General features: G+C 39.4%; 2 protein-coding genes and 1 pseudogene across 11 annotated transcripts; 1 reads left to right on the top strand and 2 right to left on the bottom strand.

Annotated features, from left to right (window-relative positions):
* Positions 1 to 372: 372 nt before the first annotated feature.
* Positions 373 to 3,208, bottom strand: LOC103943495 (annotated as a pseudogene).
* Positions 3,209 to 3,869: 661 nt separating this feature from the next.
* On the top strand, positions 3,870 to 6,632 carry LOC103943318 (late embryogenesis abundant protein At5g17165). The gene is made up of 2 exons (XM_009353594.3): positions 3,870 to 4,035; positions 6,095 to 6,632. The coding sequence occupies exons 1-2, from the start codon at positions 3,932 to 3,934 to the stop codon at positions 6,369 to 6,371; spliced, it is 381 nt and encodes a 126-aa protein (XP_009351869.2). The 5' UTR covers positions 3,870 to 3,931; the 3' UTR covers positions 6,372 to 6,632.
* A 1,466-nt stretch (positions 6,633 to 8,098) lies between these two features.
* LOC103943496 (pentatricopeptide repeat-containing protein CRP1, chloroplastic) lies at positions 8,099 to 11,973 on the bottom strand. Of its 10 annotated transcripts, none has more exons than XM_048571204.1 (8): positions 10,666 to 11,971; positions 10,412 to 10,564; positions 10,211 to 10,282; positions 9,891 to 10,086; positions 9,316 to 9,764; positions 8,954 to 9,036; positions 8,507 to 8,864; positions 8,099 to 8,414 (listed from the first exon to the last, which is right to left on the bottom strand). In XM_048571204.1, the coding sequence occupies exons 1-4, from the start codon at positions 11,956 to 11,958 to the stop codon at positions 9,994 to 9,996; spliced, it is 1,611 nt and encodes a 536-aa protein (XP_048427161.1). In that variant the 5' UTR covers positions 11,959 to 11,971; the 3' UTR covers positions 8,099 to 8,414; positions 8,507 to 8,864; positions 8,954 to 9,036; positions 9,316 to 9,764; positions 9,891 to 9,993. The 10 variants fall into 10 exon arrangements, with proteins under 10 accessions (XP_048427161.1, XP_048427159.1, XP_048427158.1 ...); XM_048571202.1 differs by having other exon boundaries at positions 8,507 to 8,846; XM_048571201.1 differs by having other exon boundaries at positions 8,507 to 8,835.
* Between the last annotated feature and the right edge of the window lie 1,019 nt (positions 11,974 to 12,992).

Raw genomic sequence — 12,992 nt, 5'->3', positions numbered from 1 at the left:
GGTATGTGAGAAGTAAAAATAAATATGTGAATAGCATTACCATTGTTTCAGTCATGACACGTTCGATTTTCAATTTTCGATTTTCCCCTTAAAACCGAACCGGTTTAGCTATATAATTTTGTTTTTGTTTTCAAACATTTTTTTTTTTTAATGTCTCGTCATCTCTTCACCCTTTCACCCTTTCACCCTTTCCTCCAAGCCAAACAAAAATAAGCAGCCCAACCAAAACGGCAAAACGTATTGTTCTTGTAAATTGGTAGTTTTATAATATCAAGCCAAACCGAACATTAAGCAGTATATATATTTTTTTTCTTGAGATATATTAAGTAGTATAAATTGGAACCTACCCAACTCGTAGGTTTACTTGTTGCTCATGACTTGTTAATTTCGTATATTATATTCATAAAAAATTGTTATTGAATCTCCAAATAAAATCATATCGCACATAGATCCACAATTTCATTCAATCAAATACCAATAGTACTCTCCAAGAAAGAAAAATGCTACCCTTCTTGAATTGATCTTTTAAATCTCAAAAACTCCATGTTGTTTTAAATGTGTGTTCATTGAAGACCATATACAAGCAAAGCTCCAACGCCGGCGAGACCAGCCACCAGCCAATGATAACGGCAATCGGAGGCAAACTGCCACCAATGGCTTTCCCGGTGTTGACATCGTATCGTGCAAACCGCTTCTTTGGTGCTAGACATTGAGGGCATGCGTACGCATCCGGCTGCAAATGAAATAGTATTATGCATCGCTTACCATGCACGTCAAAATCACGTAGCACACATGCTTGTCTAACCTAATTCGTAATTGGGGGAAATGAAGCTAATTAAATACCTGTTCATCAAAAGGCTTCTGTAATGTGTATATGAATCCACAGTCAAGGTATATGTCAGTAGCTCTAGCCTGAAGATTGTTCATGGTCCAACCAATCAATTAGTATTATTTATAGGGTGTAGAAAGTAAAAAATTACGGAACAAATAAAACACTGTCACATCAGTTGGTGTCTTAAAAGTTGAATTTAAGTTATACGGAATTCTTACCTTTTGAGTCTCAGTTAGTTTCCGTCCAAATCGAGGCGGAGCCGGTCGCTTTGGCAGGCGTTTAACGTCTACAGTAGCACCACCTCTGCATTAAAAATGATCACAGCTAACTTCATTTTTACAATCTAAAACAGTGTTATTAATTAAATCAAAATCAATTTATCTGCTAAGAGGAAATTAAGAAATAGATAAGCAACCTGTTAACAACGAGTCTGGCTTGGCATTGATGGCAGTTTTTGTAAACCCTAGTTTATCTGCTGGCCATAATTCATCACCAAAGAAGCTGCTAGTGTAGAGGACTTGCTCCCCTGCCTTAAGCCCTGCCCTTGCTGCATTCCCACCTCCATCCACAGCCTGAACACACGTATCAATAGGTACATATATATAATATAAGCTGCCAATTGTAAGTGATCATATTCGTATAGGAATAGGTATTAGCATTCCAAATTACTCGTTCCTTCTTTATTTTTACCTGTAAGGCGAAGTGCAAATAACTCTTTTGGAGTGCGACTAATTTCAATCTCCCAACTTCATACAATAACATGGGATCGTTTGGGACTTTTCTATGGGAAGAACTTATGTTCAAAAGCACTTTCATTAGCAGGTGTTTCTCTAAAAAGTGCTTATATGACTCAAAAATGCTTTTAAGTTTTTATACCAAAAGTAATCGGAAGCACTTTTGATAGTCATAGAACACTTATAACAAGCTTTTCAAAAAGCAATCTCAACCAGTCCTAAATGGTGCATTTGAAGTTAGAAAATGGAAGATATTGGGGTTAACTCACTGTGATGGAAGATATTGGGGTTAACTCCGGGCTTTTGACCCAAAGTGAGGCCTAATGGCTTGTCCACCTCAGCCTCAATCGACTTGGAAGCCCCTGTGGTTCTTGCTGTAACCCTAAGCCCTCTTCCTTTCCCTACGTTGTAGTTGCCTAAACCACTCCTGTTATTCTCAGCAGCTACTAGCAAAGAATCAAACACTCCCTTTTTGGCTTCTCCGAGTGACAATCCTTGGAAGCTAGTTTTCTTGACATAGCAAGAAAAAATACAGAATCATAAGGCTTGTGTAATGGCGTAGCTCATGAAACTTACTTAAATTGGAATGCCGCTATAACACTATCTCAAGTTATAACACGCACTGCAATGCGTTTTAACTTTTTCATATTAGTTGGCATCTCCGTTGCAGCGAAGTTCTTCTTGTGTTTTGGCCATTGGATTAGAGTAGGTGCCTACCTGGCACTGATTTGGTGCCAATTGCTTTGGAGTTGTGAGCTGTGGAGTTCTTGTCGAGTGGTGCCTTTTGAATGCGGCGGAGCAAGAGGAGGAGGAGGAAGCAGCTGCAAGCACCGCCTGTGAAATGTTTAATTTGGCACCGCTAAAGTGCGGCTAGACAAAGAAACTAGAGTGAGTCAGGCACACACTCTACGGTCTGTCTTTTTTCTGGATGAAATTGTTGTGCACAGAATTGCGTTGCCAGATAAACTTTGATTGGCCACGATCTGATTCAATGGCCAGCCACAAATTACAAGCACCAATTTTCTCTGGAATTAATTTTTATTAGTTCATTAGTTTTGAGCAGCAGGAGCACTCTTCAAGGTTGGCCCAACAAAGGGGTTAAAGTTGGGCCGGCACCACGTTATAAGGGTTGAATGCTAACCAAGCCTGGCCTACCACGTACTCAGCCCATCCAATTCCAAAGCCCAAGGTAACGATACGTGATTCTTAAATTTGCAAAATCAATATTGATAAAATTATTTAGACGCATAAACGGCCTTGATATCTAATAAAGATGAAGCTTATCATGAAAAGGATGTGTTAATAAAAGTGCAGGTTTTGTGTGTCTAAATTAGAGGTAAGTAAATGGTACCAAGACTCGCTAGTCGGGGTGGATCAAAAGTTTATAAATCCAAAAACATGAAGGGGGGGGGGGGCGGGTCCACATATCTCTCTCTCTCTCTCTCTCTCTCTCTCTCTCTCTCTCTCTCATCTATCAGACCACGAGCTTGAGCAGTCAACCCTCGAATTTCATTCTCTTGGTCTCTCATCAAACCTCCATTTCTCCTCTTGACTTGCTCTTTTTGTCACAATCATCATTAGACCTCGATCTCTCCTCAAGACTCGCTCCCACCATCCCAACCCTGTTCACCACCACTATCATCATTAGACCTCGACCTAGGATAGCTGAAATCCTCTAGCCCTTTTTTTTGGTCTACTTATAGGGAATTCCTTCATTTTTTGTGGCTTTAATTTATGAATGCATGCAAGAAATCGAAATAGCGAATGCAATTGTGGTTGAAATTCTTTCATTTTCTTAAATTTTCTTTTTCTATTATCCGATCCAGCCCGCTCCATTTTATTTTCAAACAAATTCGGTCCGATTCCTCAAATTTTGGGCCCAGCCCAGGCGATGCCCACCCCTTTCTAAACAGTTTAACTCAAGAATATCTTATCAAAACACGAGCTAATCACCAAAGGCCACCGCATAACAAACGCCGCCAATAATGTCGCCAAGGCATTAAAACGAGAACATTCCAAGAAGTCCGCGTCACGGACGGGTAAAACGAACCCAACCGCCAAAACTAGAAACGACGTCGCTTGGTACCAGCGAAGAGTACGGGGCCGTGTAGGTGGCGGTACAAACTGCAAAGAAGAAAGCCAGCTGGGGCAGGTGGATGTAAAACATCAGACACCACCTTCCACTGTATAAAACTGACTCATCAACCAAATCATTTTACACCAAAAGGCCAACCATCGCACGTTCCCTCTCTCTCTCTCTCTCTCTCTCAGCTTTCTCTCTCCACACACACTCTTTCTCTCCTCTCTCTGTCTCTCTGTCTCTCTCTCGCTCTCTCTCTCTCTCTCTACACTAGTCTTTTACTGTATGGCCGCCAATTCGAGCAGTCGAGGTATCGCGAGCTTGGGGAAGCGACTTATCAACGAGATCCGAGCGCGCGATTCAGCTCAGCTCTCTGCTCTCACTCTCAGGTATCGATTTTGCATTTGATTCGAGCTTTTTCGCGTGTATTTGCGTTTAATTGCTGATCTATTAATTATGTGATGATTAATTTAAGTAGTTAATAATTAATTTCATGTTAGAGGAGCTGCGATCTGATCATCTGAGTTGCTTCGGTGGTGTTTTCTCAGTTGGAAATTTTGCTTTAATTTATGGAAAAAAATAGTTGAAACTTAGAAAAAAATAGTTGAAACTTACTGAACAGAAATAAATTATTAGATAAGAGTGACTTTTGGAATCTATCCTTCCTTTTGTGTGATCGTGGTGTGAGATTTTGCTCTGAATGGATCGCTTTATCTGTTTAAATTCTTTGCTTTCTTTTCGCTGCCACACCGGATGCATAATATCGTTGACATTTTGATGCAGAGCTTATCAAATTTTGTAATTCCATTTCGGGATTTTGTAGTATACTCCGTTAGATTCGTCAAAGAGACAATGACCAAGATCTAACTGTTAAAAATTTCGAAGAATAGAATACTCCAGAGCATCATAGGATTTTCGCTCCATTTCAGTCAGCTTCGTTTTAATCGATGTTTTACTTTTTATGACTATCTTTTTTAAGGGAAGGAAAGAAAAAATTTAGAAACAAAATTAAATAATAAATATGGGCATTTTCGTACCAACAACCAAGGGCCTGTTAGCCGTAGTACTCGCTGGGTGCCGGGTTCGGATAAGGACATGCTGCCACTGACTAGGATCCTGATTGGACAATTGTCCACCATATCATGAATATAATAAATAAATAAGAGAATTGAGGAAGAAAAAATAGAGAGAAAGGATGTTACTTTTGGTAATTAGGCAACATAATTACGCTTATGGTTTTGTTTTTAGAGTAAACCATGGTGATGATCATATTTCGGAATCCTTAGATCTTTTGCGGATTTTTATCTTAGGGTGGTTTTGTTTTTTCAGACATATATATGGCAGTAAATCTTTCAATAGCGACAGATGTGGATGTGGATGTGCCTAAAATCTAGTGTCATTTTCGTGGCAAGATTCTTTTAGTGAAATATCAACTTCAGATAAGAACTAGATAAATTTTTAGGTGCCTTGCATTTGCAGTTTCAGATTTATAATCTTGGAATGGTCCGTCTAATAGCATGGTTTTCAGTTCGTTTTTATTTCGTTCTTCTTGAGATGTGTCCAATCGTATGACGGTAATCTGTTTCTGTTTTTGTTTTTGTTTCCGGGTTTGATTATCTTTTGTTTTCTACTCATGTTTATAGATACATACATGTTTTGGACCTAGTGTTTTTGGTATAACAATAACGGAACCGTGAGACTCCACCGTCCACGGTACCATACTTGTCGCCTGTTAACATTAATACTAGTAATCCGCTTACTTTGACTGAGGATTTTTTATTTTCTTTGGTCAGATATTTGGTTTATAATTAGTCATATTACTTAATTCGGATGAATGACCATAGACACACTTGCCTGCTTCAGGACAATAGGCCGGCGAAGTTCTGTGTGAGAAATGCCATACCATACAGTATTAGTTTTGGAATATAAAAATTGTTGGGTCAGTTGCTAGTCTTTATCTACTAGTAGGTAACATGTTGGGTGGCACCATCTGGTGTAAAGTCACGTGGTTGGCATCGATACCTACCCTTAAACAAATCCCTTTATGCTTTGGCCATTAGGGAATCTAATTAAGATAAAACCAGGTAAAGAGTACAAAAGTTGAAAATAACTAGCTAGATAGGGCATTTGCGGTAAAGTTCGTTCCCATGCTTGATGGGAATGTGTTGTCTGTCCCCATCTTTTAAATATGGCTAGCTTAAGCTGCACTATTTGTGGTAAAGTTGTCCTCATGCTTAAGCTGCATATTCCTAGTTGCTTCGTTCATCCTTTCTTAAGTTGCCTTTTGTTTACTATTGCGAAGAAATAATGTCTTAAGACAAATAATTGCTTTTACTTTTAGTTTTCTTTTTTCGTAGAAATATTAGCATCCAGACGTACTCATCTACCATCTCAATTAAGTTTGGCCTAACTAAATTTAAATACCCTCTTGTATGTATTGATATTCAGGAGGGCTGCTCACACCTCGACCTATGACAAGAACCCAGAGGAGCAAACTGGACCCAGCTTTGTTCCAGATGATGTGATCCCGCCCCAACCGGACAAGTACTGGGCTCCCCACCCAGACACGGGGGTTTTCGGGCCTGAAGCTGAACACACATCTTCTGTGGGCAGGGAGGACGGCTCCTCCCGGGGCGATGGTGGGGAGGGATCCTCGGTTCTGGAGCAAAAGGCGTGGTTTCGCCCTACCAGCATCGAGGACTTGGAGAAGCCTGACCTTCCCTAACTCTGAGGCAACATATGAATTATATATATAATAGATAAATAATATATAGGCGTGGTGCAGCGGAGGCTGCCTATATATGTGCTGAGGTGCTAAAAGTAGTAGTATTCTGTGTGCTAAAACCGGTTGGTAGCAAAGCTGGAGTTGACTGTGTTACATATTGTATGCAACTTAATGGTTACCTACCCTATGCCTATGGGCTGTGTATTTCTAATTTTCTACGGTATCTTTTCCGTGAATAGAGGGATATGCCTTGTTAATCAATAGTTAGGATGCCAATCAGTTAGTGCCATGTGGAATTTCGCAAAACTCAATTTCCTTATCACAAAATTGCTTTACATGACAAAAGCTGTGAACAAAACGATAGTTTAGAATAGAATTGGATTGGATAACTCGATATTTGCGAGAAACTAGCGAAAATGAAGTACTCGTAAAAAAAAGTCATCATTTTTATTATGTGAATCATGTTTTATTTTAATTTCTTCTAAATAAAGAGTCGCTCACCTCTATAGCTCTACCCTTCCATCAAATAAAACAATGTACCAAGAAGAAAGAGTAATTAAATAGTCACAATGGGTGGTTCCTTAAAGGGAGTTTAATGGGCGGTAATGAGCCCCCCTGCTTCTCCATTGTCTTTAGATACTCCTCGTTGAATTGATTCGTCATCGACATCCCGGCCATCTCCGTCATCTTTCGCGTTGAGCTTTTTAATTTCTTGCAGGGCAAGGTAACCAGAGTTTCTAGTGTGATGAATAAACATGACATGAAGTTATTCACGTCATGCTTAACCACTAGTGTGCCATGATGCGAGTATTAGTGTAGCCATGACTTATCTTAACACGCTAATTCTTGAATCGTAGCACGCCATAACTGACGTCGCGAATTGTTGTCTAAATACATGGTGTGTTATCACATGCATTTAGTATGGTATATGCTCACCACTATTTATCATTGTTAGATGAATTTGAATTTCGAGATTCGTGTAGTGGATAGGAACAAATATCAAAATTCAAACTCATCTAACGGTGATAAATAGGATGGTGAGCATACACCACACTAAATGGTGGTGAGTAAAAATACACTCCTCTCAAACACCCAAAAAAATACGTAATATACATGTAGTTGAATAGTTCTAAATAGTATTCGTCCCATCTCATCATGTCATTACCTGCAACATATTGACAATAACCACGAAAACATAAATAGAAGGTAAGTAGATAAAAATAGGGACGGGACTTGAGTTTAAATCACTTAATACATAATATACATGTAGTTGCATACGTTCTAATTAGTATTGTAGTTCAATCACTGCTACTCATACTTCTTATCACGTAGCCTGTGTTCAATACTCATAAAATTTATTATCACGTAGTTTATTCTTTTAATCTTTCATTTGAATTATACCACGTGAATTTATTTTAACACGTAGCTTGTGTTCAATACTAATAAAATTTTCTCCAAAGCATGAGCACCAGAGCTGACTCTACAGAATAAAACCTCTCAAATTTGACGAAGTCTAAAACCATAGCAGGCAGGCATGGCATTCCCAAGAGTGATGACGACCCGCGCCAACTCACCCTTATTGCATTCAATTGGAGTGTTTCAAACTCGAAACTTAGCCTACTCGTACCTATCATTCTATGGAGTTAACTCCAGTGGCTTCAATGATTCAAATTTCATCTACGCGCGACCAATAAAAAACCAACCAACCGAAAAGAGCAAAAACAAAATGAAACCGATACAGGTTCTCTAAGTAGGAAACCCGGATTTTTATCATTGCTTTTGGCAGTTCAATTGTTCATACTAATTGCACTTTCAAACAACAGAAATCTGCTATTGACGGTTGGTTTTTAAAGTAAAGAATGAATCTTGAAGAGAGAATGCATAAAACTGAATCACCGGCCTCCTTGTGTTGCAGCATCGAGAGGTTGAACAGCAGCTAAAGGATTCACCTGGTACGAAAATGCAAGCTGCCACAAGTCTACCAGAGCTTTCTTCATTGTCAAAGCTTGTCGCTGCATAATCCTGAGACGAGCAAATACATTTCTGCAAAATCTCAAATGATTACAATGGGAATGGAACCAATAATTTGACATGAGCATTGAAGACATGCATGTTAATTATGAAGTATAACTCACCTCTTTAAGGTAGCTTGTTTTCTCCTCAAAACATAATATACGAGCAAAATCAAGAATCCCGAGACAATCTTTCCATTAGATATTACCACCCGAGCACTGCCAAATTTCAGAGTGACCGTACGGAACCACCAAACACATGGTTCCAACTTTTTGGACAGATTGAAAACTGTTTGTTTCTTAGCAGTCTCTCCATCTCTGGCTTTTGGATATCCATCAGGCACAGTTATCTGCTTCACATCCTAGTTGTCCACCGGTGAAGGTGACAAGGATCCTTGCGATGAGTTGGTGGCTTTAACAAAATGTAGCGAGTGTAACCTTCTCAGAAGTACCTAGAAAGACACTGTCCTCTATTTTATATCTAGTAGACATGAAGCATAAACAATAGGACCACCTCAATCAATTGTCGCGGTGCCGAGTCCGACATAAGATGCATATAGATGTAGTTACCTGTCTTCTGTCCTCAGAGGTTGCAAGCTCGACATCATTCAAAATGGTTCCCAGAAGCGCCAGCACATAGACGTCAGCTACTTCTAAATATTAAAATTATATTACAAGAGCTGTAAGTGCGTGGGGAAAGGGATCCTCTTCGGATCCCTTCCTCCTAATCCACCAAATTAGGTAATCCGTGCCATTGAAATTTGATCAAACAGCGACAAATAGGGGTCCACTTTAAAAGTTATAATAACTTTAGCCGTTGGATCAAATTTCAACGGTATAGATTACCTGATTAGGTGGATTAGGAGGAAGAGATCCGGAGAGGATCCCTTTCCACCAAGAGGTATTTAAAACTTGAAACAAACAATTATTACATGGGAGTGGTGGAGATAATAATAGCCAGGACTCGGGGGGACAATATAATGTCGGCAAAGTTATATATCTCATTGCTGAAATCGCGGGAGGACTGAAAACTGGCACTTTGAAACGCCAACTTTTCCAATTCATTCTATGTACGGAACGGAATACTGTTTGAGTCGCAGCACTTTGAAAACCCAATTCTTCCACACCAATGCCGCACAGGAACCAAGTTGGTAGCTCATGAAAGCGACTCGTCCTCTCAAGTCTGAAGCTGAGTGCTTTCGTGTTGCACATCCCCGGTGTTGTCCACGTTTCCAACGGCTAAACCTGAAGCATGTTTCATTATCTATACAACATACGTGCTCTTGCTGCCCGTTGCGATTATCAGTTGTGCAGTATAATGTGGCAAAAAACAACACCCCATCTGGCTTCAAGTGTTTACACTACCATCATCCCGTAAGGCCTGAGGAAGTATTTGACAAACCAAAATCAAGGTCAATCTGGTATAAACCCATACGAGTAGGAGTCTAGGAGTCCGAAACGTAAAGTGAACAAGAAAAGAAACGAAAGAGAAGATAAAAATGCTCACCCTAGTTGGACTGCTGAAAGGATCATAGGCCGTGTCCATACCAGACTGCCCTAGCACATTGCATCACAAACCAATCCATTCACTATTACTCACAATACCTCTGTTAAAGGACCATTAAAGCAACTTGTAACATCTGTCTAGCCTTTCTATCTGGAGTGCATCCGGCACGTTCCATTTCCTTGTATATCTCCAGGACCTGATCAAGAAACCGCTTGCAATTTGAGAGATTTAGAAAAGAAAACAAGCTTCCTACTCTCTCTTGAGATGAGAGTTGGGGTGGAGACTAGAGAATTTAAAAGTTATTGAAGAATATGTAGCACCTTATCAAACTTCCTTGCCCGAATAAACGCCTTCATACGTGTAGTATAAGTAACCACATCAGGGCTAAAACCCTTCAAAGAAAACAAAAGCAGCACCATTAGAAAATTAGCTGAAAAGTATCACGAAAACTGAATTGGTTGAAAAAATTCAAGATATTTGACATCCCAACTAGAAAAGATTTAGGCAAAAACAAGACTTACACTTTCTTTTATATGGTGATAAATGGATAATGCCTCTAAATATCTACCAGCAACACCGAATGCATTAATCAGAACATTCAGCATTATGACGTTTGGTTCGATTCCCTCAGCTTCCATAAGCTGGAGTACCTTAACTGTCTGATGACATAATCCCTGCATTAAAAAGGATAAAGGCATTGTAATTTGCACAACATATGGATATATTTCGAGATATAATGAAATTCAATGAAAACAATGTAAGAGAATCGGAAAACCTGCTGAGCGTAGGCATTTGCTAAGACACAAAACATGCTAGCTGAAGGAATAAGACCTTCAGCTTTTAGGGCAAATATACACTCTTCAGCATCCTGAAATTTTCCATACTGCCCATAAATATCAACCAAAACAGCATAAATTATCCCACTTTTCTTATGCCCTCGGCGTTTCATATTCTCAAAAGTCTTCTGGATCACATCCCACTTCCCCTGCTCCCCCAATCGGCTGATAACGGTGACAAAGATCTTTGGATCAGGATACAACCCCTGCTCCTGCATCTCTGTAAACAACTCAAGTGCCTTGCTTATATTCCCTGCCTTACAATGCCACCGTATCAATGAATTAGACGTCATTATATCAGGCTTCACACCTTCTTGTTTCATCTTATCAAATACTTCCAAAGCTTCGTCCAATTCACCATATTTCCCAAACGTACCAATAATGCTGTTGAAAATCTGTTTATCCAATACCATCCCCATCTCCCTTATCTCTCCCACAATGTCCATTGCCTTCTTCCACATCCCATTGTCCCTGTAAAGTCCAATAACTTTGCTATACACAAACGAGCTCAACCGAAACCGCTTGCGCTTCATCTCATTAATCGTTGACCAAGTATCTTCCAACCTCCCGGAACTGACATAGTAATCAAGAAGAATCTCATACGTCTCTTCATTTTTCTCCGCAACAAAATCGCCCATTACTGCCAAAACTCTAATTGCAAGTTCTAAGAGGCCTTTCTTCAAACACCCTCTGAGCATAACATTGTAAACCCTGATTCTTGGCCTCAACCCAGAACATATCATCTCCTGAAACAACACATCGGCCTCCAAAGTCCTGCCATTGCTCCCGAGGCCCTCAATCAAATGAGCGTAAGACATCGAATTGGGTCGGACGCCGAGAACTTCCATTTCTTCAAGAACAGTCATTGCCTGGTCGATATGCCCTGCTCTGCAGAACCCACTTATCAAATTGTTGTATGATTCGCCGGAAAGTTCCTCTCCGGTCGTTTGAGCAATTAGGTAGCTTGGAATTGAAGTGTTTTCGTCATTGGGTGCTGTAAATTTGAAATCTTTCGCGTTCTTGGTACGATTCGAGTGAGTGAAAGAAGCGTGGAAATTGTACGTCTCGGAGTGTTTGAGGCATCTCAGACAGAAGAGAGAGAGTGGAGTGATTGCGAAGCTGCCTGCGGATGAAAGTGAAGGTGAGTTGCGATACCAAATGGACTGCACCAGCATCGCCATGCTCTCATAGACGCTGACCCAACCAGGTGTCTTGGATCGAGTCCTAGACATATTCCAACAACGGAATTCTTTAACAAGAAGAATCCTTATTTTTCTAAAATAATAAAAATACTTTCTTAACTGTTGGATTTGATTTTAGTGAAATTGTGTGACATGTGATTTAATCTCAACCACATAATTTCATTAAAGTCAATCCAATGATGAAGAGTGTGTCCTTATTATTATTATTATTATTTTAATGAAGATCCTCTTGTTAAAGGGCATGTTCGAACAACATCTAATTTTGTTTGTCCAAAAATAAAAGACATATATTGTGATTTGGAATAAAAAGATTTATTTTGGACATCACACCCAACTCCCTCACTCCTTTAATGTGGGTTTCAAAAAAAAATTAACGTTTAAATGAGAAAATTTAAGGTTGCTAGAGAATTTGAAATGATAGAATTTTTTTTCAAAATTTGTAAATTTTCTTGTGACGAAAAGGACAATGAAATTTAAATATGAAATATAATGTGTATATTGTCATTAATATATAAATAAGGCATTGTAATTAGGAAATGTGTTAGTAGTAGTGGCAGCGACAATGATTATGATAGCGACATGGGTATGGGCAGTGATCATGTTGTGTTGTGGCAGAGAAGACGGCAGCGAGTATGACAATGGTATGGTGATGACATGTGGTGGTGGTGATGGTCACTCATGGTTGTTTTTTATTTTTAAATTCTCACTCATGAGAAAACTCGAAAATAACAACTATTTACGTCAAGGGTAATATATGCAACATTCTTACATAAAATTTACTATATTGTCTTATGCTCTAACATCAAGTGTGAAATGAGTTTGATCCCGCTCTCCCACGCATTCTTTTGACTAGGCACTTTTAGGTTTAAATTTATTCACATCCTTTTTCCACTACACTACACTTTATGGCTTCGTCACCCTCCAGGTGTCAGCCAACACAACTCGATTTGGAGTCAAAGTGGACATTCCGGGTCGGGGTGTGTCAAAAAGGATATTGGCATGAAGGGTTGTATAATTTGTCTTAGGAGATGCAAAATATGTGTAATTCAATTCTCTAATTTTTT

This window comes from the organism of the source record quoted next, unplaced genomic scaffold (genome assembly GCF_019419815.1).
Source record: "Pyrus x bretschneideri cultivar Hongxiangsu unplaced genomic scaffold, Pyrus_bretschneideri_v1 Contig57, whole genome shotgun sequence".
NCBI classification, from domain to species: Eukaryota; Viridiplantae; Streptophyta; class Magnoliopsida; order Rosales; family Rosaceae; genus Pyrus; species Pyrus x bretschneideri.
The sequence above is the reverse complement of the archived record's forward strand: the minus strand, read 5'-3'. Positions and strand labels throughout refer to the sequence as shown.

Coding starts and splice junctions, on each gene's coding strand:
- LOC103943318 (XM_009353594.3), top strand. CDS start 3,932: ATGGCCGCCAATTCGAGCAGTCGAGGTATCGCGAGCTTGGGGAAGCGA. Junction 4,036..6,094: donor CTCTCTGCTCTCACTCTCAG/GTATCGATTTTG, acceptor ATTGATATTCAG/GAGGGCTGCTCACACCTCGA.
- LOC103943496 (XM_048571197.1), bottom strand. CDS start 11,958: ATGTCTAGGACTCGATCCAAGACACCTGGTTGGGTCAGCGTCTATGAG. Junction 10,565..10,665: donor CAAATGCCTACGCTCAGCAG/GTTTTCCGATTC, acceptor TTTTTAATGCAG/GGATTATGTCATCAGACAGT. Junction 10,283..10,411: donor ATCACCATATAAAAGAAAGT/GTAAGTCTTGTT, acceptor TTTTCTTTGAAG/GGTTTTAGCCCTGATGTGGT.